Source organism: Corvus cornix, unplaced genomic scaffold (genome assembly GCF_000738735.6).
Source record: "Corvus cornix cornix isolate S_Up_H32 unplaced genomic scaffold, ASM73873v5 scaffold14, whole genome shotgun sequence".
Lineage (NCBI taxonomy): Eukaryota > Metazoa > Chordata > Aves > Passeriformes > Corvidae > Corvus > Corvus cornix.
The window spans coordinates 43563-67700 of record NW_024108682.1 but is presented as its reverse complement, the minus strand read 5'-3'; the positions used below and the strand labels follow the sequence as shown (position 1 = coordinate 67700).

General features: G+C 65.6%; 3 protein-coding genes across 5 annotated transcripts; 2 read left to right on the top strand and 1 right to left on the bottom strand.

The window, feature by feature from the left end:
* Window positions 1-50: 50 nt before the first annotated feature.
* Window positions 51-8944, bottom strand: CAMTA2 (calmodulin binding transcription activator 2). Its single transcript, XM_039572455.1, is given in 26 exon segments — window positions 51-445; window positions 704-786; window positions 788-1006; window positions 1287-1307; window positions 1409-1480; window positions 1579-1783; window positions 2136-2356; window positions 2429-2521; window positions 2523-2599; window positions 3089-3323; window positions 3513-3591; window positions 3759-3958; window positions 4168-4292; window positions 4504-4641; window positions 4723-4846; window positions 4943-5249; window positions 5251-5665; window positions 6126-6266; window positions 6719-6802; window positions 6805-6904; window positions 6982-7053; window positions 7575-7710; window positions 7791-7858; window positions 8204-8304; window positions 8378-8467; window positions 8902-8944. Coding segments are annotated over 25 exon segments (3411 nt in total). The 5' UTR covers window positions 8409-8467; window positions 8902-8944; the 3' UTR covers window positions 51-381.
* Window positions 8945-10112: 1168 nt separating this feature from the next.
* On the top strand, window positions 10113-18570 carry KIF1C (kinesin family member 1C). 2 transcript variants are annotated; one of them, XM_039572462.1, is made up of 22 exons: window positions 10113-10196; window positions 11268-11391; window positions 11643-11719; window positions 11788-11967; window positions 12052-12117; window positions 12517-12695; window positions 12778-12889; window positions 13458-13535; window positions 13628-13693; window positions 13816-13891; window positions 13968-14046; window positions 14145-14266; window positions 14698-14810; window positions 14922-15001; window positions 15237-15312; window positions 15403-15482; window positions 15578-15672; window positions 15955-16038; window positions 16318-16480; window positions 16564-16621; window positions 16960-17571; window positions 17825-18570. In XM_039572462.1, exons 2-22 carry the CDS (start codon window positions 11286-11288, stop codon window positions 18314-18316), a joined length of 2994 nt encoding a protein of 997 aa, XP_039428396.1. In that variant the 5' UTR covers window positions 10113-10196; window positions 11268-11285; the 3' UTR covers window positions 18317-18570. The 2 variants fall into 2 exon arrangements, with proteins under 2 accessions (XP_039428396.1, XP_039428397.1); XM_039572463.1 differs by lacking the exons at window positions 10113-10196; window positions 11268-11391; window positions 11643-11719 and having other exon boundaries at window positions 11795-11908.
* Window positions 18571-18981: 411 nt separating this feature from the next.
* On the top strand, window positions 18982-23798 carry PCOLCE (procollagen C-endopeptidase enhancer). Of its 2 annotated transcripts, none has more exons than XM_039572464.1 (8): window positions 18982-19145; window positions 19540-19657; window positions 20195-20453; window positions 21870-21994; window positions 22390-22541; window positions 22935-23200; window positions 23313-23486; window positions 23565-23798. In XM_039572464.1, the coding sequence occupies exons 1-8, from the start codon at window positions 19015-19017 to the stop codon at window positions 23705-23707; spliced, it is 1368 nt and encodes a 455-aa protein (XP_039428398.1). In that variant the 5' UTR covers window positions 18982-19014; the 3' UTR covers window positions 23708-23798. The 2 variants fall into 2 exon arrangements, with proteins under 2 accessions (XP_039428398.1, XP_039428399.1); XM_039572465.1 differs by having other exon boundaries at window positions 18983-19145; window positions 22405-22541.
* Window positions 23799-24138: the final 340 nt, after the last annotated feature.

Below are 24138 nucleotides of genomic sequence, written 5' to 3'. Positions count from 1 at the left end.
TCCCTCCCAATGTCCCCGTGTCCCTCTCCACACATAAACACACACACGCATCGGGTCTTTTACTCCCTCTTCCTCGTTTTTTAATGGAACTTTGTACAAAGAGCCCACACGGGGCAGGGGGAGAGTGGGGCATGCGGGGGGGGGGGCTGGGTACAGGGGCGAGTGAGGAGGGGGCGTGGGGTGGCTCTTCCCCCTTCTTCCCCTCCCCACGAGCCCTCCGGGGAGACCCAGACACACAAAAACGCCTGGGGGACACAGGGAGGGGAGCACCCCCCATGCCTGGGCTCCCCTGCAAGAGGGGGTAGTGAGGCCCCCCCAATGTCTGGGTCCCCGGGGGGGCGGTGGAGCCCCTCCAGTGCCTGGATCCCCAGTGTGGGTGGGTCACGAGGCCAGGCCCCGCGTCTGTAAACTGTCCACCTCCTTGTTCTGCTTTAGTTCCTCCATCCTGAGCGAGGAAACACGAATTGGGGAGGGGGGGCAGGCTCTGTTGAGACTCTGCCCCCATGGTGTCACCTGTCCCCAACCCCCCCAGTGTCACCTGCTTCCACCCACCTCTGGGTGACATCTCCCAGCCACACAACACCTCAACCCATGTCCCTGTGTTGCCCCGCAATGTCCCCATTTCCCCTCACTGTGTCCGACCCAGTCCCCGACCCTGTCCCCTCCCCTGTCCCCTCCCTGTCCCTCCACAATGTCCCCGTACCGGTGGCGGCAGCGCCGCAGGAACCTCATGATCTTCCGGGCTGCCTGGTCCTGCTTGAGGGTGAGGAAGGTGCTCCTGGGGGAAAATGGAGCGGAGGGTGAGGACCTCTCTGTCCCCAGTACCCCTTGTCCCCAGTGCCCCTCAGTGCCCCTCAGTGCACCGGTGCTGGCGGAGGCTACGGAAGCGCTGCTGGATGAGCACGGCCGCGCGCCGGCGCCGCTGGAATCGCTTCTGCTCCGCGTAGCTCCGGAACTTGCTCTGGATCAGGATGGCGGCCTGCGTCATCCGCTGGAACAGGGCGAACTGGGGGGACAGGAGGATACCAGTGTCACAGCACCCTCAAACAGGCACCCCAATGTCACCCCAGTATCCCAGCACTCCTGCGTCATCCGCTGGAACAGGGCGAACTGGGGGGACAAAGGGGATACAGAGGGGGGCACTCCAGTGTCACCCCAATGTCCCAGCATCCTCAAACGAGGGCCCCCACGTCCATGTGTTCCAGAGCCCAGGCATCCAGAGACCCCAAAACAGTTCAGAAAATGTGGGTGCCCCCCTCCAACACTCCCCAGGGAAACCCTGTTACCTTCAGAGCGATCCAGGTCAGCTTGTGGGGCAGAGAGAGAGGGTTGGGGGGGGGTCTGGGGTGCCCGGGGGGTACCCAGGAGGGGTCCACGGGGTTTTCAGGTTCCCCCCACACCTCAGTACCTGCTTGTACTTGCGGTAGCAGCGCTGGATGACAGCAGCCGCCAGCTCCTGCTGCTCCTTCAGCCTCCGGCCCTGGGGGCAGCGACAGGGATTGCGGGGCTCAGCGGTGCCGGGGAGGCCCCAGAGAGGCCTCGGGGGGTTTTGGGGTGCCGGGAGCAGGGGGTACACACCCGGTACTTGCGGAAAGCGCCCTGGACAAGGCGTGCGGCCTCATAGAGCTCGTGCTGCTCCTGGTCACTGAGGGTGAGCAGGGCCACGGCCCCCCCCTCACCCCGCGCCCCCCCTGACGCGTTCAGGAACTCAGCCCAGCCCGCGGCCGAAGGGGGGGGCGGCCGCTCGGGCACCCCCGGGGACCCCCGGGAGGCTGCCTCTGCTCTGGGGAACACACAGGACACAGGAGGGTCAGGGGGGAGGGGAGAGGATGGGAGACACCCCCCCAGGGAGGAATCTGAGTGTCATGGAATGTCCCCAAGAGGACACTGCGGTCTTCCAGGAGCCAGGGAGTTGTCCCCCCCCCCGGTGGGGTACTGGGGTTTTGCAGAATGTGGGAGACCCCTGCCATGGGGACGCTGGGGTATCATAGGACGTAAAGGGCCCTCCCAACAGATACTGGGATGTTCCAGGCCACGGGGGAATCCCCAAGAGTATCCTGGGGTGCTGCCGGATGTGGGTGACCCCCCCCAGGGATCTGAGGGTGCCCCCGGACACCCCCCAACCCCAGGAGTACCTGTGGGGAGGTGCAGGGGGACGGTCAACACTCTCCAGGTAGGTGGCCAGCCAGGCCATGGCAGCACCAAGCCCTGCTGGCCCAGCTGGCCCCGGCGTCCCGAGGGTCCCCCCTGCTGATCCCAATGCTCCCAGTGCCCCCGGTGGCCCCCCCGGTGCCTCCTGCTTGATGCGTTCAGGGGTTGCCTCGATGATCTGTCGTGCCAGTGTCACCACCTCGGCCTAGGGCAGGGGGGACGTTGGGACTCTCCTGCGCTGGGGGTGTCCCGAGCCCTGGCTGTCCCCCGCCTTTACCTGCAGGGTGTCGGAGGGTGGGGCCAGGGCATCCTCGGGGGGGCTGGGGGGCACTGCCACCCCCCAGCTCTCATCCTCGGAGGGACCAGGGGGGGCCGGGGGGCAGCGGGACGGAGCCAGGACCCTCTGAGAGCCCCGACGGGGACGACAGGCTGCTGGCTGTGCTCAGCCCTGGTGACAGGGGGGACATGGCAGCTGGGTTTAGTCCTGGAGAGACACACCTTGAGGGGAAGGGGGGACACGCAGGGCATGGGGAGAGGACAGGGGACACCATGGGGACACGCCAGGGACACAAAGAAGCTGGGGAGGACAGAGGACAAGAGGGACATGGGATGCACAGGAAACACAAAAGGGGGGGACAAAGAACGTGGAGGGGGAACTTGGGGACACCTGGATCCACAAAGATGTGGGGGAGGACAGGGGACACGGTGGGGGACACGGTGGGGGACACAGCGGGGAAAGGCTGGAGGGGACCAGCGATGCCCTGGGGGCACATGAAGGGGGGCAGGGGGACAGGGAGGGAATATGGTGACAGTGACAGCGGTCAGGAGCAGTGAGGGGACACGGTGACAGTGGCCACACCACGGTGGTGATGACCAGGAGCCCGGGAAAGGACACAGTGACAGAGGACAGGAAGGGGACAAGGTGCCAGTGCCATACCTGTGTCGGGGCTGGCAGAGAGCGGGGAGGGGATGCGCAGCCCGGGCAGGTGACAGCGCGGGGACGTGGGTGACACCTGCAGCTCCTCGAGGCGGGTGACCAGGGCCAGGTGGCCGCGGGCACGTGCCAGGGCCAGTGGCAGCCGCCCCAGGGTGTCGGGGACGGCCAGCGCCCGCTGGTCCCAGCGGCACAGCCGCTCCGCCGCCTCCCGGTGCCCCAGGGCACACGCCCACATCTGGGGACACGGTGACACGTGTCAACAGGGTGTCCCCAAGGTGTCCCCCCATCCCGAGACGCCGTCCCTTCCTGAGCCACCACCCCACGCCCCATCCCCTTGCTGCCACTGCATTCCCAGCCCTGCCACCGTGTCCCCACTGTCACCACCGCGTCCCCAGGGCCCTCAGTGTCTGCAGTGTCCCCTTACCAGGGGGGTGCAGGAGAAATGGTCCACGTTGAGGGGGTCGATCTCCTGCTCCAGCTCCAGGCTGTCAGCTGCCAGCATCCTGCAGGAACAGGAAGGGACACGGACAGGTGTCACATCCAGTCGGGGACACAGCCTGGAGGGGCTCACCTCTACTTAGGAGCATGGCCCGGGGGATCGCCATCACTATCCCCACCTCGTGCCAGTCCGGGTCCCCAACCAGCCCCTGTCCCCAGGTGCCCTGCTCACCGCCAGCGCCGCAGAGCCTCCACGAGGCTGGCGTAGCCCTGGGCGGCCGCCAGGTGCAGCAGCGTCATCCCACGGAACGTCACCCCGTGCGCCAGCATCGAGGTCCCCGATGTCCCTGGCGACGTCCCCGGCCAGCCCGGCCGTGCCATCATGGCCTCGCAGATGGCCACCACCCGCGCCTCAAAGGATGACCCCGGCCCCTGTCCCCAGGGGGGATGTCAGGGGACACCAGGGCACAAGGAGAGGTGTGTGGCAGACCCCAGGGAACGCCAGCCTATTCCAGCAGATGCCGGGGACGCCGCGCAACACCGGAGTACATTAGAGGATATCGGGGACATCACAGGACACGAGCGAGCACCAGGGATCTTCAGGGGCCATGTGGTGACTCAAGTGTTGGGGGAGGCCTCACCTGCTCAGGGCGGGTCTCAGACGGGGCCCCCCGTGGGGGCAGAAGGGGTGCGGGGGGGGGCAGGGCCCCCAGACGCGTCTCCAGCTGCTCCAGGCGCTCCAGGATGGACAGACGGAACTGGGCCTCTGGCAGAGCGGGGAACCAGGGGTGAGGGAGGCACACCCCAAACACCCTGACCCCGAATAGTGTCACCCCACGGGGAGAAGGACAGGTGTAGGATCCCCATAACAGGACCCCAACAAGATCTCAGGTGTCTGGGTGCCACCCCCCGAGGGCATGAGCCGTTTCAGGGTGTCCCGTCCCGTTCTGGGGGGGTCCTGGGGTGTCCTCGCTCACCGTCCAGTGCCAGCCAGTCCAGCTGTGCCCCGGGGGGGCCCCGGGCTGCCCCCCGTGCCCGATACTCGAACGGGGCGGCGGCCGAGAGCAGCCGGGGGGGACAGGCCACGCGCAGGGCGGCCACGCCGGCCTCGTGGGCTGTGGGGGGGGACACGGAGGTGGGGTCAGCGCTGCAGGAAGGGGGGACACGAGCGGGGACCCCGCCGCGGGGACACTCACGGGGGCAGTAGCAGCGCAGGACACCCGGCTGGACCAGCGCGGCCGGAACCGAGGTACGGTCGAAGAGACAGGAGTAGGCTCCGGGGTCCCCCCATGGGCCCGTGATCAGCACCTTCACCCCGCCCTGGGGGAACACGGGGGGGGTCACTGGGGACCCCTGGGGATGGGAGGAGAGAGGGCGAGGGGGAAGAGGACACCCCCCCCTCCCCAAAGCGCTCACCTCAGGGTAGGACCACTCTGGGGAGAAATCGGTGATGGCCACAGGGGAGTCGCTGGCGGGGGCCGGGGGGGACGAGGGGAGGTGGGGAGCGTGGGGGGCCTCGCGCGGGTTTGGAGGGACCCCCGCATCCCCTGTCAGCAGCTCAGGGAAGGGGTGGGGGAAGGGGGGCTGGGGCAGGGGGGCGGCGCTGAGGGGGTCATGGGGAACTGTGCCCTGTTTTACCCCCTCCTTCTCCTCCTCCTCCTCCTCCTTCTCCTTCTCCTCCTCCTCCTCCAGTTTTGGGGGTGCGGCTGGGGCGGGGGGGGAGCGCCGGGGGGGCCTCGGCCTCGCAGCCATAGGTCTGCCCGCGGCGGGGGCTGTTGAGGAAGCAGTCGGGGTCAAAGGCAGCCGGGGGGGGCGGCGCAGTGGGACAGGTTCCCTCGGGGGTCACCAGGTGCTGGCTGGGCGTCAGGCCCAGGGGTTGCTCGGGCCCCCCCGGCGCCGCCCCCCCACCCAAACTGGCCACCACCAACAGCGGCAGCCCCCTCGCGGGGGGCAACGAGGGGGCTCGGGGCCCTTCGGGGGGTGCCGTGCCTCCCCCCAGGCCCGGGGAGGGCTGGGTGGTGTCAGGGGAGGAGGGGGCAGGTTTGGGGGCGTCCCCTGGTGCGCCCCCCCCGGCCCCCCGCTCCACTTTGGGGGAGATGATGCGGTGTTTGGTGCTGCCGCACTTGTGGCCGGGAGTGCCTGCGGGGTACAAGGGAGGGGAGGGTTAGCAGGGGACAGGGAAGGTTTCGGGGGAGATTTTAGGGTCCCAAGGGGAGTCCTGAGGGAAATTTGGGCAGGTCCCAAAGAGATTCAGGGTGTTCCAAGGGTGTTCAGGGTGATCCAGAGGAATGTGGGGTTGTCCCAAGGAGTTTGGGGCAGTTCTACAGGGGTCCAAGGGACAGTTTGGGGTCCCAGGGGCTGCTCTCAGGGCCCCGAGGGGTTCTGGGGGTTCCCAAAGGGGTTCAGGGCATCGCAGTGGCTTTCGGGGGATCCCAGGGAGCGTTCAAGAGCACCCCAGGAGGGGCTGGGAAGGTCCCAGGGAGATGGGAGTCCCAGTGGAGTCCCCCAGGTTTTGGGGGTCCCATTGAGCTGGAGGAGCCCCAGGAAGTCCCGGTGGGTTCGCCAGGGGTTTTGGGGGTCCCGGGGGGTCCTGTCTCACCCAGCCCCCCGGCGCAGAGGCAGGCATGAGTGCGGGGGGGCGGCCGGGCCTGGTGCCGTTCCAGGATGTGCTGCACCAGCTGCTCCAGGGACAGCCCGGGGGGAGCCCCCCCATTCCCGCAGCCCCACTTCACCCCGTGGACTGCGGGAGAGGGGGGGAAAATCCCTCAGGAAGGGCATTGTGCAGTGCACTCCCTATCCAGCCCCCCTAAAAAGAGCCACACACACCCTCCCTCCCACTTCATCCTGCAGGAAAGCAAGGGCAAAACTGCTCAAGAACAAGGTTTGGGGCGTCCTCCCCAATCCCCCTAAAATGGCCTCACACTGCCCCAGTCCTACTTCATCCCACAGGAAAGGGAAGGCAAAACCCCACAAGGAAAGAGGTTTTGGGGGCATCCTTCCCCTCCCCAGCCCCTTCATCCTTTAGACCGTGAGAAAAGGGAGAACAAATCTGTCAAAAAAGGGGATTTGGGCTGTCTCTCCTTCCCTCCCAAAATGCCACACCCCCTCCCCCGTTCCCACACCCCCGTTTCTCCCCACAAACCGTGGGTAAAACCCCTCTGGAAAAGGTTCTGGGGCAGCCCCCACTCACACATGGGCGCAGCTGGGCCACCAGCTCCTCCTGGGACCACTTGAGCCACTCGCGGGGGTCGGCGGTGGCAGCGCAGATCGGGGGGCCCCGGCGCACAGTGGGGGGCTGCAGAGCTGGGGGGCGCAGGGGCGGCCGCACTCCTCCATGGCCGGCACGTTCAGGTAGTGAACCAGGACGATGTCGGGGTTCTGGGGGGCACACAGAGGAGTTCAGGGTTGGGGCCAGGGCCCTGGTGGCTCGGGGGTGTCCCGGTGCACCCCGTTACCTGCAGCAGCCAGTAGCAGCGGCGGTGGAAGGTGGGGACGATGGAGGAGTGGACGTAGCAGCCATAGAGGCACTGGGGGGACAGCACGGATTGGGGGATCCTGCCACCTCAAAGAGAACCCTAAAGCAGCCTTTGGGAGGGTCCCCACATCCTGTGGGGGCCTCATATCCAAGTATGGGGGACCCCAGACTTCCAGCTGCCTGGCTGGAAGAGTCTGACACCCTCAAATTGCCCCCCTAGGGATCCCCATCACCCCCAAACCACCCACTGGGGCTCCTGACATCCCCAAACCACCAACTAGGGAGCTCCCAGCATCCCTAGACTTGCAGCTGGGGATCCTGGACCACCTAAACCACCCACAGGGGGTCCCTGGCACACCAAAACTGTCCCTTGAGGGGACTCAGCACCCCCTGAGCCCCCTCTTGGATGTCCTGACACCCTCAAGCCCCTCCCTGTGCATTCCCAGCCACCCCCTCCCAGCTCCCCATACCTGAACCAGGAGCACTTTTACAGAATGGCGTTCTTTTTTTGGGGCACCAGGTGCTTCTTTTGGGGAGGGGAGGGCTCTGTTTTGGGGCCCCCCCGCCTCCTACCTCCACCCCCTGCACCTTCAGCTTCATGTGGTCCTCGCGTGTCGTCTTCCCATCCTTGCGTTTTTTCCAGCAATACCCGTCCTTGCGGTACTTGACCTTCTTCCGGTTGTACAGGATCACTGACCCATTCTGCGGCCTGGACACGAGGTCAGGGGGGCCCCCTGGGAGCCCCCAGGGCACCCCCAGGCCCCCAGGGCATCCCAAGGGCCCTCCCACCTGGTTTTTGGGGAGCACGAGAGCCACTCGTCATGTTTCTCGAAGGTGATGAGGTACGAGGCGATTTCCTGGGGGGAGAGGTGGCCCATTTGTGTCCCTGTGTCCCCTGTCCCCCGCCCGCCATGACACTGCATTGTCCCACCCCTGCTGTCACACCGTCCCGCTGCCTCGATGTCGCCTGTTCCGCCGTATTCCTACCCCTGTCCCCGTGTCCCCCATCCCACCCCCCTCCCGTGTCCCTTTAATGCGCCTTCCCTGCGTCCCCACATCGCCTCCCACATCTCCAAGTACCTCCTCTATATCCCGTGTTGCTTCCACGCGCCATTCCTGTGTCCACACATGCCCTCCCGCGTGTCCTCCATGTCCCCACATCCCCTCCTCTGAGCCCCCAACGCCCCCTTGTGACCCCCCACCTCGTTGGTGTTCCAGCGCAGCTGCTCCTTGGGCAGGACGGGACATTTGGGCAAACATTCCACCAGCTTCCGGGGCAGGAAAACCTTCAGGTGGCTCCTCTCTGCCGGGGGGAGGGCTCAATGTCCCCACCGGGTGTCCCCCCGGTCCCCCCTTGTGTGTCCCCCTCCCCTTACCAGAGACCTCGGGGGGGTCCTTGCTGCTCATCTCGGGGCACACACGGGGCCCTCAGGGCTCCCCTTGGGGGGCACAGGAAGGGCTGGAACCTGCAGGGGCCCCCCAAAAATGGGTGATGGGGTGGAGGAACAACGAGATGACATCGCGGGGGACACGGGACCAGGGACCCCGTCACCATCCTCAGCACCCTGCTCTGTTACAACCAGTAACTCGGCCGTACATCCCCCCCATCTCCGCCCCATTGCCCCCCACATCAGTACCCTATATCCTCCTGCATCCCTGCTCTATAACCCCACACACCCCTCCCCACAACCCTGAACTGTACCCCCAGCTCTGCCCCACTGCACTCCCCATCTCTATCCCCCCCACCCCCCACCTCATTGCACCCCGCACCTCTGCCCCATCGCACCCCACATGTCTATCCTACATCCCTCCCACCGCGCCCCACGGCAGCCCCACACACCGCCCCAGTGACACCCCCCCATCCCCCGCCCTCGGCCCCGCCCGGCCCCCTCGGCCCCACCTGGCGCCTCAGGGCCGCCGCCGCCGCCGCCCCCGCCCCCGCCGCCCGCCGCCATCTTCCCGCCCGCTGGGGCCAGCGCCGACAGCGCCGCCGGCGCGTGACGTAGGCGCGTAGGGGGCGGGGCCGCGCCGCCGGCGGTGGGCGGGCCGGGTGGGGGCGCTCGGGGTCGTGTGGGCGGGCGGACACCGGCAGTGAATTTTATCGCTTAAATTGCGCAAGTTCCTCGCTGTCAGCCGCTTTATTGACCGTACGTATGAATTTACACGCATTCAGTCATACCGCCACGATAAACGCTACAAGTCGAGCTACCGATTACGTTTTCAGGGTACATAACCACCAAATAATAGTATTTTCGATTGCACGAAGAGTGCGGCTACTATTGGGAATAAACTTTCTCGAGGCCGTTTTGAGGATTCGGAGGCCTTTTGGAGCCATTTTTGGGCCCTGCCTGGAGTAGAGGCCAAGGGTTCTCTGTGTCGTGGGGGGGTCCTGAGAGTGAGGCGAAATGGAAGAAAAATGGGGGAAAATGGAGGAAAAAGTATGAGAAAAAATTAGGGAAAGGGGGCCACGAGGAAAAAAGTGGAAGCAGGAAAATGGGGGGAAGGGGTGAGGGAGGGGGAGATGATGCAAAAAAGAAGAAAAGTGTGAGGAGAAAACGGGAGAAAGAGTGAGAGAAAAGTAGAGCGAACGATTGAAAAAAGTGAGGGGACAAACCTGTGAAAATTTGAGGGGAATAAAGGGAGAAGCCTGAGGAGAAAAACGGGGAACAGTGTGATGAGAAAAGGGCCAGAACAGGGAGAAAGGGTAAGGGAAAAACGTGTGAAAGAAAAAAGGGGAAAAGGGAGAAAAGTGAGAGAGAAAATGGAGAAGCTCAGGGAACACGAAGTGCAAATCGTGACAAAAAATGTAGGACAACCTGTAGGAAACGAGAAGGAAGGAAACGCCGAGGAAATGGAAAAAAATCATATAACAAAAAGAAAAGTGTGAGGAAAAGAATGGGGAACACCCGGAAGGAAAAAGCAGAGAAAAATGTGAGGAAAAAATCAGGAAAATCCTGAGAGAAAAAGGCGGGAAAAGACTTCTCATCTTCACCACGCTGGCCCTTTAAGAGGGGGCGGGGCGCTGGTCCCCGCCCCTCTGACGTCACGCTTCAGGCCCCGCCCCCGCGCCGGCCCAGCCCCGCCGGGCCCGGGCGCGGCCGCAGCCCCGGAGCCGCCGCGGAGCCGCCGGGCGGGGACAGCGCCGGCGACGGCCCGGGAGCCCCCGGGCCGAGGGGATGCGGCACCGCGGGACCGGTGAGCGGCCGTGACGGGGCCGTGGGCGCAGGTTTGGGGGGGTCTCAGCGCTCGGGGAGCAAAATCGGGGGTCACAGGGGCGTAGGGGCAGGTTTAAGGGGGCTGTACGGGGTCCTGGGGGGTCCGAGGAGTGTGGAAAGTGGGTTTCAGGGGCTCCGTGGGGCCTAGGGGCAGATTTAGAGGGGTTATAGGGTAGTTTGGGTCTCTTTTGGGGTGCTAGTTTAGGGGGTGTCACAGGGGGTTTGGGGGGGCTCAGGTCCCTGAGAGGCAGGTTTAGGGATGCTGTAGGGGAGTTTAGGGGGTTATAGGGGTGTAGGAATTGGGTTTAGGAGGAACAGAGGGTCATAGGGGCAGGTTTAGGGGGACTATAGGGGAAGTTGAGGAATCTCAGGTGGGTAGGGAGCAGGTACAGGGGTCCCACCGGTGATTTGAGAGGTGAAGAGAGTGAGCTTATGGGGTCACATGGGTGTAGGAGCAGGTTTAGAGAAACCTATAGTGCAGTTTGGGGATGTCTCGGAGTGTAGACGCAGATTTAGGGGTGGTATAGGCAGTTGATGCCGGCATTGGGGTCTCTCAGGGTCATGGGGTCACGGCCCTTGTTTTCCATGGTGGGGGGCCTGAGGCCCGGGGATGGGACCCCCGCATTTTGGGAGGGGGGTCAGTGACAGTCGGGGGCGGGATGGGAGGGTGTCATGTGCTGTTTATGCTGCCCTGGAATCATCTGGGACCGGGGGGGATCCAGGGGGCTTCTCACCCCCGTCTTCCTCTCTCCTTTACCCCAAATCTCACCCTTTGCCCCTACCCCTGACCTTTGACCCTGCCAAAGTGCCACCTGTGCTTTTGGGGTGCTAGGGAGGGTCGCGGGGGGCTCTTTCATCACCACCTCACCCGGCACCACCCCGGGTTATTTTTAGGGCTCTCCTTGGGCCGGGATTGAGGGAGGGACACAGATCCAGGCCCCCCCCCCCCTTCCCTCCCTGCAACCCCGGCTGGGGCGTTGTTGGGCGTGGGCGTGGGTCCCACACACCTCGCAGAGGGGTCCCGGCAGGTGACGTTGCCATGTCGCGACAGGGTGACGCTGTCACGGGCATGGCGGGTGCCTCGGTGAAGGTGGCGGTCAGAGTCCGGCCCTTCAGCGCACGGGAGAGCAGCCGCCAGGCCAAGTGCGTTATCCAGATGCAAGGAAACACCACCTGTGAGTGGGGGTCACGTTGGAGGGGGGGTCTCGAGAGGGAACACCCCAGGGGTGGGGGATTGCGGTGTGGGACCCCCCCCCCCCCCCCCACCGTCCTTGTCCCATGCTGGCCTCGGGCCCGGAGGACCAGCTGCCGCCGGGCTAAAAATAGCAACAGAGAGGTTTCTGGGGGGCGTGACGGTGCTGTGGGGGTTGAGGGTGACGTGGGGAGGGGGGGTCACCCCAACCCCACTGTCACCTCCCCACCCCAGGCATCACCAACCCCAAGCTCCCCAAAGACGCCACCAAACACTTCACCTTCGACTACTCGTACTGGTCCCACACCTCGGTGAGTGCCGGGGCGGGCGCGGGGGACCTGCGGGGGGATCTGGGGGTCCCTCACTCACTCCCTTGCAGGAGGAGGACCCCAACTTCGCCTCGCAGCGCCGGGTGTACCAGGATATCGGGGAGGAGATGCTGGCACACGCCTTTGAGGGCTACAACGTCTGCATCCTGGCCTATGGCCAGACCGGCGCCGGCAAGTCCTACACCATGATGGGGCGGCAGGAGCCGGGGCAGCGCGGGATCATCCCGCAGGTCCGGGGCCCGGGGGGCCTCCCGGGGGGCTTGGGAAGGGCTGGAGCCCCCCGCAGCCCCCAGCTCAACAGCGCTCGCCCGCAGCTCTGCGAGGATCTGTTCACCCGGGTTGCTCGGGAAGGGTCACCTGAACTTTCTTTTTCTGTGGAGGTGAGGGAAATTTGGGAGTTTGGGAAGCATCTCCTGAACTCTCCTTCTCCGTGGAGGTGAGGGGGGTTTGGGGGTTCAGAGCGTGACCCCCCGCTTGCAGATCCCCCACCAGGCCATTTGGGTGTTCAGCTCTTGCAGACTCACCCCACCCCCCCCAGCAGTCTGGGGGTTCATCTGCCACCCCTCCCAACATTTTGGGAGCTCCCCAGCAGTTTGGGAGTTTCCCCATCACCATTTTGGGGAACAACCCCCAACATACCCATCAATTTGGGGGTGTGCCCCCGAAGTTGGGCTTTCACTTGCCCCCAGTTTGGGTCTTTCTTCCCCACCGTTTTGTGGGTTCACCCCCTCAACCTCCATGAGTTTTGGGGGCCCTCCTGACCGTGTTGGGGCCCCCAGGTGAGCTACCTGGAGATCTACTGCGAGCGAGTGCGGGACCTGCTGAACCCCAAGAGCCGGGGGGGGCTGCGGGTGCGGGAGCACCCCCTGCTCGGACCCTACGTGCAGGACCTGTCGCGTCTCGCCGTCGCCTCCTTCGCCGACATCGCCGACCTCATGGACAGCGGCAACAAGGCCAGGTGTGGGCACAGAGGGGCACAGGGCACTCCCAATGCCCCTAATGCCCCCAGGCACCGAGGGTCCCCCCAAACTCCCCCGCAGGACAGTGGCAGCCACAAACATGAACGAGACGAGCAGCCGCTCGCATGCTGTGTTCACCATCGTGTTCAGCCAGCGCCGCCGGGACCCGCTCAGCGACCTCACCACGGAGAAGGTCAGGGGAGCCTCAGAGTCACGTCCTAAATCTCTCCCACTCCAATTTTGGGTCACCCCAACATCCCCCTGAAATGACCCTCTCAAATCTCCTGAGTCCCCCCAAAATTTGCTGTCATCTTCAGCCAGCACAGCTGTGACCTGCTGAGTGATCTCGCTGCAGAGAAGGCCAGGGTGCCCCAAAATCACCCACAGATTCCCCCAAAGTCACCCCTAAATCCCCCTGAGTCACCTCCAAAATTATCACCCAAATCCACTCCTAGAGCCCCCGGAAACCACCCTCAAAATTGCCCCCTCACCCATTGTTCCCCCGAGTTAATCCCTGCTGAATTCCCCCATGCTCCTGAAAATATCCTCAAATTCCCACCAAAACCTCCTCCAAATCCCTCCAAGCCCCTCCCAAACATCGCCAAATTTCCCCCACATCCGTCCCAAACACCCCCCACAATTCTCTCCACTCCCTCAAATCACCCCCACAAGCCCCCCAAAGTGCCCCCCAAGTCCCCTCACTCCCCCATTTCCCCCCTACATTCCCTCCTAGATCCCCCCAAATCCCCCTGCCCCCCCAGGTGAGCCGCATCAGCCTGGTGGACTTGGCAGGCAGTGAACGCGCCGATGCCTCGGGGGCCAAGGGCATCCGCCTCAAGGTGAGCGGTGACCCCCCTGCACCCCCCGAAAAGAGGGGGTGACTCCCCCCAAAGCCCTTCTGAGCCTTGCTTCCCCTCCTCCCCCTCCCCAGGAAGGCGCCAACATCAACAAGTCTCTGACCACTCTGGGAAAGGTCATCTCTGCCCTGGCCGAGGCGGTGAGTCTGGGGGCCCTGGGGGTTGTCGCCCCAATCCCTGTGGCCTCCCACCCTCAGGGGTCCTCTCCTTTTTTGGGGAGCCCTCACGACCGGCCCGTTCCCTCTTCCCTGCTCCCAAACAGACCAGCAAGAAGAAGAAGCCGGATTTCATCCCGTACCGGGACTCGGTGCTGACGTGGCTGCTGAAGGAGAACCTGGGTGGGTTTGGGGAGGAGTGGGGGAGAGTGAGGAGATTTTTGTGGGTTCCCAGGCCCCCCTAACCCCGTCCCCGCAGGCGGGAACTCGCGCACGGCCATGATTGCGGCGCTGAGCCCGGCCGACAGCAACTACGAGGAGACGCTGAGCACGCTGCGGTGAGGAAGGGGGCTTTGGCGGGCCCTCGGTGGGTTTTGGGGTGTGGGGAGGGGGGTCCCAGCCCTGATCCTGCCCCTTTTCTCCCCCTAACCCCCAGCTATGCCGACCGCACGAAGCAGATCCGGTGCCACGCCGTGATCAACGAGGACCCGAATGCGCGGCTGATCCGGGAGCTGCGGGAGGAGGTGACGCGGCTGCGGGAGCTGCTCAGCGCCCAGGGTGAGGGGCTGGGCGGGATTTGGGGGGCTGTGAGGGGATTTTGTGGGGCCGTGAGGGGATCTGGGGGCTGTGAGAGGATTTAGGAGTTTCGAGAAGCTGCGGGAGGAGGTGACGCGGCTGCGGGAGCTGCTCAGCGCCCAGGGTGAGGGGCTGGGTGGGGTTTGGGATGTGAGGATGGAGTTAAAGGGGTTTGTAGGGTCTGGGGGGTCAGATTTAGAGGGTTTTGTAGGAGGAACGGATTTGGGGTGTTGTTTACAGAGGGGTTTTGGGGGGAGAGGAGATTTGGGAGCAGAGCCAAGGTGGGGTTTGTGGCACGGGGGATTTAGGGGACAGTGTGGGGGCACAGCTGGGGTGCCAGAGAGACAGTTAGGGTTTGATATGGGGGTGCAGGAGGCAACACTGCCCCACACCGAGCCCCCATCTCCCCCCAGGTCTCCCTGACACCACCCTCTCTGCCCCCCCGGCCGCGACACCCCCCACCCTCAACGGGGGTCCGGGGCTGGAGCCCCCTCTGGGCCCCACTGAGGCCATGGAGCGACTGCAGGTGACCCCAAAACACCCCCCAACCTCTCCCCTGACCCACAGGGACCCAGGGAGTCTGTGACCCCCCTCCCCCAAACTGTGGGGTACCCCCCAAAATTGTTGCTCCTCGCAGGAGACGGAGAAAATCATCGCAGAGCTCAACGAGACGTGGGAGGAGAAGCTGCGCCGGACGGAAGCCCTGAGGCTGGAGCGGTGAGGGGCGCCCCAAACCCCCACCACAACCCCCAAAACACTCCCCAACCCCCCCAAATAACCTGAACCCCCCACAGCCCCACCACGGTCAACCCAAATGCTCCTTATGCACTCCCCATATGCCCCCCCAAACCCCACCCCAACACTTCCTAAACTCCCCCAGACCCCCTCCAAAGCCCTCTGGGCCCCCCCACACCCTCTCGGGCCCCCCCCCAAATTCCCTGTGCCCCCCCAGGGAAGCACTGCTGGCCGAGATGGGGGTGGCTCTGCGGGAGGACGGCGGCACTGTTGGCGTGTTCTCCCCTAAAAAGGCAAGTCAGAGGGGGCTGGGGGGGCCCCCACCACGAGGGACCCCCCCACCCTGACTCTGTTTTTATTTTTGTGTCCCCCTCCCCCAAAAGACCCCGCACTTGGTGAACCTCAACGAGGACCCACTGATGTCTGAGTGCCTTCTCTACCACATCAAGGACGGTGTGACCAGGTAAGGGGGGGGCTGTGGCACCCCCAAAACTCCTTCAGGCTCCCCCCTCAGGTCTCTTGGGCTCCCCCAATCTGCCCCGTGCCCCCCTCTTCCAGGGTGGGCCAGGTGGATGTGGACATCAAGCTGTCGGGGCCATTTATCCGGGAGCAGCATTGCCTTTTCCGCAGCCGCCCCGACCCCTCGGGGGAAGGTATGGGATTCAGGGTGGGGGCACCAGATTTTGGGGCGCCCTCCCCTGCCCTGCCCCCTCCTGGCACACCTTAATTCCTCTTTCTCCCCCCCAACCCCCCCCCAAACGCTGCCACTGGAGCAGGTCACCGCAGCCCCCCCAGGTACCGCTCCCCCCGTGCCGGTGGGAGAGGGAGGGACGTGGTGCTGGGGGGGATTTGGAGCGGTTGGGGATGGGATTTGGGGTTCCCCTGCCTCAGTTGAGCAGGGAGATGACTCGCCCTCCCCTTGTCCCTTCCTGAAGTTGTGGTGACCCTGGAGCCGTGCGAGGGGGCTGAGACCTACGTCAACGGGAAGCAGGTGACGGAGCCGGTGGTGCTCAAGTCGGGTAGGGACCCCCAACGCCCTCCCAGATCTCTGTGTGTCTCCCCGGAATCCCCCCCCAGATCCCTGTGTCTCTCCCTTGTGCCCTCCCAAAATTCTCTGCGTGCCCCCCAAATTCCCCTCAACCTCCCACAAATCCTGTGTCGGCCCCAAATTTTCCCTCAAACCTGTTATGACACTTCCAAACCCCCATTTCCCACCCAAGTCCCCCCAAAACTCCCTGTGACCCTGCCCAAATCTCCCCTTAATCCCCCTGTGACCCCTCCAACCCCTCCCCAACCAGGCCACCGCCTCATTTTGGGGAAGAACCACGTGTTCCGCTTCACGCACCCGGAGCAGGCGCGGCGGGAGCGGGAACGGGGGGTGTCCCCCGGGCCCCCTCCGGACTGGAACCTGGCGCAGCGGGAGCTGCTGGAGCAGCAGGGCATCGACATGCGCCTCCAGAGGTGGGGACACCCCCTGGGTACACCTGGGGACAGCCCCCGGGGATGGCTGGGGGGGCTCACCCCGTGCGTGTCCCCCGCCCCAGGCTCCAGGACCTGGAGAACCAACCCCAGCTGGAGAAGGAAATGATGGAGCAGCCACAGGTGAGGGGGGCATGTGGATCATTTGGGAATTCTGAGCTCCCCTGGCGGTTCCCTGGGTCACTTTAGTGTCCCCTGAGTGTCCCACGGGTGTCCCATTGGCAGTCCCTGAGTGTCACAGGTGACCCCCAGGTGCTCTGGATGTAGTTGGGTGGCCCCTGGGTGTCACAGTTGTGCTCTAGGTCCTCTTAGTGTCCCATGAATGTGCTGGGTGTCCCTTGGGGGTCTTCCGGCTATCCCTTGGGGGTCTCTTAGGTGTCCCTCGGGCTCCCCTGGCTGCCCGAGCTCCACGCTGGGCAGCGCCCACATCCCTCAACATTGTCCCCCACGTCCCCCCACAGCCCCCCGCCACCGACGAGCCCCGGTGCTACGAGGCCGGCTGGCGCCTGATCTCGTCTCTGCGCCAGGCGCTGCCGGCGCCCACCGTGCGCTCGGTGCTGCGCCGGGCCGGGCTCCCGCTGCCGGCACCGGGCAAACGCCGGGAGCCGCTGCGCGTCTACCAGATCCCGCAGCGCCGGCGGGGATCCCCGACCCCGTCCTCCCCGTCGCCGTCCCCGTGGGTGACCATGGCCGACCTGAAGGCTCAGGCTGTGCGGGAGCTGAGCCTCGAGGTGGCCCTGCGGGAGCCGCGGCCGGCGCGGCGGGAGCTGGAGGCGCTGAGCCTCGCGAAGCTGCAGGAGCTGTGCCGCCGCCACGGCAAGCGGGAGCCCACCGAGCGCGACGGATGGCGCGCCGTGGCCAGGGACGTGTGGGACGCCGTGGGTGGCGGCGAGGAGGAGGAGGGCTGTGGCAGCGGCGAGCAGCGTGAGCGAGGTGGAGGGCTGCGGCTGCACCTGGACAGGCTGGCCGGGATCCTGCGCGAGGTGAAGCGGCAGAACAGCGCCAAGGACGAGCAGATCCGCGCCCTCCGCGACCGCGTGGGGCAGATGGAGCGCGTCATCCCGCTGCCGCTGGTGAGGCACGGTGGCCCCCGTGCACCCCAGAGCCTGACCCACAGCACAGACCGCGGGGTCTGCATGGGGTCTGCCTGCCACAGCCCAACCCGCGACCTCTCGTAGCACCCCACAACCCCCTAACATAGATCCCGGCTGCCTCACACGGCTCCCTGACACCCCAAATCCACCCCTTCCCACCCCACAACCCCCCCCTTCCTGCCCCACAGCCTCCCCAGACTCCTCTAAGCCCCCCTCTCGTTCCCCCCCACAGGACGATGGTGACGAGGCTGAGCCGCCTCCCCAAGAACCTTCCAGGACCCCCCCCGGCCCAGCACGGACGGAGGGTCTCGCCCCCCGTCCCCCCCCTCAGCGGCGGCGGCGCGGCTGTGCCGGCTCATGGAGCAGGACCCGGCGTTCCGGCGGGGGCGGCTGCGCTGGCTGCGGCAGGAGCAGGCCCGGCTCATGGCGGGGGCCCGCAGCCCCCCCAGGCCCCCCGCCGGTCCCCCCGCTTCCACCCGGCCCCCCAGGACTCCAAGCTGCGCTTCCCCTTCAAGAGCAACCCCCAGCACCGCCTGGCCTGGGGGGGCGGAGGGGAGTCCCCCCAAGCCGAAAACAGCCCCCCCCGCCGCCCCCTCCCTCGGGGCGTCCCCGCCGAGGATCCCTGGACGGGGGGTCCCCGGCCCCCGCCGTGGGCACGCCCCCACCCCGTGTCCGCCGCCAGCGCTCGGCTCCCGACCTGAAGGCGCGGGGCCCCATCCCTTAGGGGGTGTGGAATTTTGGGGACACGCCCTCCCCGAAATGGACAATCACGGCCTTTCCCCTCCCGCCCGCCCCCCACAATCGGGGGGTCTCCGGCCGGGGAGGCCCCCAGCTGCTGTCACACTGCCCCCCCTCCGCGTGTGTGTGTCTGTGGGAGGGGCCCTCGGTCAGGAGGGCCCCTCTTCTTGCAGGGGAGCTCCTAATTAATGGCGATCCCACTAATTAAAAAGCGCCTCATTTGTGGGCCCCCTCCCCCCATCCTGGTGCCTCCTCTCTGCTGGCCCAGCCCACTCAGGCCTGGCAGCCGCTGGCCGCGCCCCGGCCACGCCTCTATGGGGGGGCCTGAGGGGCTCCCCGCCCGCACCTCGCGTTCCGGCCTCTTCCCGTTGTGGTCGCCACGTGGGCGTGGCGTTTGAGAAACGAATTTGGCGTGAGTGCCCCGCCTCCTTCCCTGGCTCCTCGCCTTTTGGCTGCGGTGGCCGTGGCTCGTGCAAGCACCGCCCCTGACCCGGGCGGCCCCGCCCGTCCCACGCAGGCAGCGCGGGGCTGGGGCGGGGTCGTTCGTCCGCCCCTTCGGGCGTGTCACCACGGGGTCACGCCCCTCCCCGTTCATCACCGCCCCCCACCATCCCTCCCCGTGTCCCCGGTTCCCCCCCCCCGCCGCCCCCGTTCCGGCCCCATTCGCCCCGGCCCGGCCGAGCCATGAGCCGCTTCGGGCCGCCGCCGCTGCCGCTGCTGCTGCTCGGGCGCTGGGGGCTCTCAGCGCTCCCCCGGCCGGCGGGGCAGGATCCGGCGCCGAGCCCCCAGCCCAGCGCCCGGTCCAACGCCAGCAGGTAACGGCACCCCCGGGACAGGACGGGACCCCCCGGGACAGGACACGACACGGGACGGGACCTCCCCCAGAACGTGGCACCCCGGGACGGGATCGACACCCCCGGAGACAGGGCTTGGCCCGAGGCGGGACATTCCCAGGACAGGACACCCTCGTCCAGGACCCCCCTGCGGTCCCGGACACCCCTCTGGACACCGGGACGGACCTTCTTGCTCCTCGGTCCAGAACCCCAACCACGAGCTAGGATCCCCCTTCAGACCCGGGACTGCCCCGAGACTCCCTGGATCCAGGAGCCCGCACAGCCCGAGACCCCTCTCCGGGGTCTGGGACCCCCCGAGCTCGGGTTTTTCCCCGGTCTGGGCCCCTCCGTGACCCCCTCCCCCATGTCCCCCCAGGCCGGTCTTCCCGGTGTTCCCGTGCGGGGGGGACCATCGCGGGGAGTCGGGGTTCATCGCCAGCGAGGGCTTCCCCCGGCATTACCCCTCCGGCAGCAACTGCACCTGGACCATCACGGTACGGACCCCCCGGGGCACCCCGAAACCCAGTGACACCCTGCCTGCCTCCCAACCCCCCCCCGGTCACCATCCAGGGACATCCCAATCTCCCCTCGGGCATCCCAAAACGCCGGGGTTCCCCCTGGGCTGTCCCAGCTCTTCCCCTCCGTGTGTCCCCAGGTGTCCCCATGTCCCACAGGGGGCTGAAGGACAGGTGGTGACACCGCTCTGTGTCTCCCGTGTGTCCCCCTGATGTGACTTCATGCTGCCCCCCCCAGTAACCCGAGGGCCGAGTGGTCATATCCCAATGTCCCCAGCGCTCCCAATGTCCCCTGATGTCCATCATGGCTCTTCAATGTCCCCATGCCCTGCTAGGTCCATGAGGACCAGGACCAGGTGGTGACACCCCAAAGTGTCATCCAAGGGCCAGGCGGTGTCACCCCAAAGTCCCCATGTCCTCCCCAATCCCTGAGAACCAGGTGGTGATGACTCCCCAAAATCCCCATCATCCCCCAGCTGCCCAAGGGCCGGGTGGTGACCCCCTGATGTCCCCTAGGTCCCCGAGGGCCAGGTGGCCACCCTGTCCTTCCGCGTCTTTGACCTGGAGCCGGACCCTCTGTGTCGCTTTGATGCCCTCTCGGTGTTCGGGGGCCACGGCCCCGGGGCACCGCTTTTGGGGCGCTTCTGCGGCACCTTCCGCCCGGGGGCCCTGCGGGCGCCCCAAAACCGGCTCCGGCTGCACATGGAGAGCGACGGTGGCACGGCCGGGAGGGGCTTCCTGGCCTGGTTCAGCGCCGGCAGCCCCCCGACCAATGGTGGGTGAGAGAGGGGCTGGGGGGGAAGACCCCCCCCAAAAATAAACCAAGGGGGAGGGAGCACCGCCGGCGGGGAGCAGGGACAATCCCACGGGGACACCCCCAAAACCACCCGAAGAGATCCCTGGAAATGTGGAGAACTCCAAAACGCTATAGTGACACCCCCAAAATGTTGTGGAGACCCCAAACCCCCGTGGAGACCCCCAAACCCCCATGGAGGCCCCCAAAACCGTGTGGGCTGAGAGGCTAAAACACCTCCCAGGAGGTCCTGGGGGTTGTGGAGTGAGGTGGGAAAAGAGGGAGAAGCAGGGGGAAAAACTGTGGAGTTGGGAAAAGTGTGAGGAGAAAACAGTGGGAATGAGGGAAAGGTGTGAATGGAAAAGGAGGGAAAGGTGTGAAAGTGAAAATAGAAGGGAAAACCCTAATGGGAGAAAATGTGAGGGGAAAGAATAAGAGGAAAATGAAGGAAAATTGTGAGGAAGAAATGGAAAAGGGTGGTGAGAAAACGGGGAGAAAGTGTGAGGAGAAACAGGGAAATGAGGGAAAAGTGCAAGGGAAGAAAGGAGGGAAAAGGTGAGGAGAAAAGAAGGGGAAAGTGTGAAGGGAAAAGGAGAAAAACGAGAGGAAAACAAAACAAAACAAAAAAAACGGGGGGGGGGGGAACTAAAAAGAAAAATTTTAAAAATGGAGGGAAAAATGAGTGAAAGGAAAGGAAAAGTCTGAGGGAAAAGCCAGAGGGAAATACGGGGCAAAGTGTCAGGAAAAAATGAGGGCAACGATGGCACAAAATGGAGGGAAAAGCTGAGGGGAAAAGGGGGACAAGGAGCACTGCCGGCAGGGAGCAGGAGACCCCCACAACCACCCAAACCCCCACGGAGACCCCCAAAACCCCCACAGACACCCCCCAAACCCATATGAAGAACCCCCAAAACCACACGGAACATCCCACCCCCCCCAAATCCACCGTGGAGCCCCCCAAAATCCCTTGAAAAACCCCATAGACACCCCGAAAACCCCCATGGAGACCCCCAAAACCACACCGAGCCCCCCGCAGACCCCTCCCCAATCCAGCCCAACCCTTTTGCAGGGCCCCCCCAGGGACGGCGGCGTTCGGGGGTCTTTTAATAAACCCCATTTTTTCGGGGAGTCCTGGCACTATTTTGACGGTGAGTACGACCCCCCCCCCAACCCCCCAAATTTACAAGAACATTCCCGGGGGGGGTCTTGCACCCCAAATTCCATTTCCTCCCCAATCCCAGGGTGGTTTTGGCAGAGCCCCCCCCCCCCAACTTCCCCCCGATTTTTGGGGGAGTCTCAGGGACAGAGGAGATGCCGGCGGTGCGGGACAGTGGGGGGGGGATTGTCCAAACGTGTCTGTGCCCCCCAAAATGTGACCCCGCCCTGCCCAACCCCCAGAGCATCAGTTTTGTGGGGGGCGGCTGGAGAAGCCCCAGGGGAGCCTGAACACCCCAAATTGGCCAGAGGAGAATTATCCCCCCGGGATCAGCTGCTCGTGGCACATCGTGGCCCCCCCTGACAAGGTTTGGGGCTCCTGGGTGGGTCGGGGTGGGGGGGAGGGGGGCGTTCAGAGGGGGTTTTGGGGAGGTTTGGGGCAACACCGGGGTCGTTTGGGGGTGTCAGGAGATCTTGAGGCAGTCGGAAGGGATTTGGGGGATGGGTGGGGAGGGGGAGTCAGAAGAGCTTCGCAGGTATCCCGGGGGGTTTGGGGGAGAGGAGGGATTGGGGGGGGGTGGGTGAGTGAGAAATCTTTTGGCGGGGGTCACAAGGGGGATGTTGGGGATGGTTGAGGAGAGACCAGGATGGTTCGGGGAGGCTCAGGGGAATCTGGGGAGGGGTCTGAAGGGGTTGGGGGGAGCCGGGGGGGTTCAGATGGACCCGGAGGGATCCGGGGCCGGGGGTTTGGGCCTGAATTTAGCGGGGCGGAGTGCAGGTGGTGGAGCTGCGGTTCGGGAAGTTCGACGTGGAGCCCGACCCCCACTGCCGCTACGATTACGTGGCCGTGTTCGAGGGGGGGGCGCGGGACGACGCGCGGCGCCTCGGGCGCTTCTGCGGGGAGGAGACCCCCGGGTGAGCCCCCCCCGAGCTCCCGCAGCCCCCCCCCAGACCCGGCTGAGCCCCCCCCACCCTTTGTGAGCCCCCCCAAACTGTCCCGATCCCTCCTAACTCCACCCTGACCCCCCCCCGAACCACCCTGACAGCAACCTGCTCCCCCAAGCCCCTCCCGACCACCCCCCAAACCTACCCGGGACTCCCCCAAACCCCTCCCGACCTCTCCCAATTCCTCCCGTTCCCTCCAAACCCTTCCTGACCCCTCCGATTACCGCCCCCTCCCAGGACCCCTCCGAGCCTCATCCTGACCTTCCAAACCCTTCCTGACCCCCCCCGCAAACCCCACCCTGGACCCCCCCAGCCCCTTTCGTGTTCCCCCCAAAGCCTCCCCTGACCCCCGTGTCCCCCCAGCCCCATCCTGTCCAGCTCCCCGGAGCTGCTGGTCCAGTTCGTGTCGGACTTGAGCGTCACCGCCGACGGCTTCTCGGCCACCTACACCCTGCGGGACCGGGGCAGCGCCCCCGAGACCCCCCCCCGAAACCCCGGGGGGCGGGAAGGGGAAACCCCCCCCCAGTCCCAAAGCGGGCCCCCCACGACCCCCCCCGCAGGGACCCCCTGCCCCCAGCGCTGCCGCCGCGCCGGGACCCTCCAGAGCAATTTCTGCAGCAGCGATTTCGGTGAGAAAATGGGGTCGGGGAGAGGCAGGGGAGGTTGGGCCCCCCCCAAACCCGAACCACGGGGGCGTCCGAGGTTTTGGGGTGCCTGACCCCCCCCTTCCTGTGCCTCCAGTGCTGACGGGGACGGTGAAATCGGTGTCGCGGGGGTCCCCCCAGGAGCCGGGCTGGGCCGTGGTGTCCGTCCTCAGCCTCTACAAGTCGGGGGGCCTGGGGGTCCCCCAGCCAACCAAGGGGACCACGCTGCGGCTGCAGCTGCCCTGTCACCTCTGTCCCGCGCTCAAGAAAGGTGGGTGCGCCCGGGGGGGCCTGCAAGGGTCTCTGTGGCCCTCCAGGTTCTGACACCCCCTCCCCAAATCTCTTCCAGGCTCCAGCTATGTCCTGATGGGGCGGCTGGGGGGGGACGGGGGAGCCCTGCTGCCCCCCGACGCCTTCGTCGTGCCCTACCGCCCGCAGCAGCAGCAGGTTCTGGGGAACCTCAGCAAGAAGCCGTGTCGGGGGACCCCCTGAGACCCCCCGGAGCCCCCCGGGGCCCCTCCGGAGCCCCCCGAGTTGGGGGGACGCCCCCCGCACATATGCAAATAAAGGGTGCAGCGCTGGAGCATGTGAGTGAAGGTGCTGGGGGGACCCCGCCCTTGCTCCGCACTCAAGGGGGGCACAGATTGGACCCCCCAACATGGGGAAGGCCGCCGGGGGACTCCCCGTGACGTCCCTTTAAATGGTGCGGCTCCTTTATGAGGGGTGGGGGGCGGGGTTTCGGGGGAAGGGGCCAAGAGAGGGGCGTGGCCAGTTGGGGCGTGGCTCCCAATAACGCTGGGGGCGGTGCTTACCTCAGTTCTGCCTCTGATTGGCTTCCTTGCTCCTTCCGTGCTTGTCAATCATTGCTCTCACTCCTGATTGGTGGAGCCGCCCCGCCCCGCCCGGTCCCCAGGCTCTCCTAA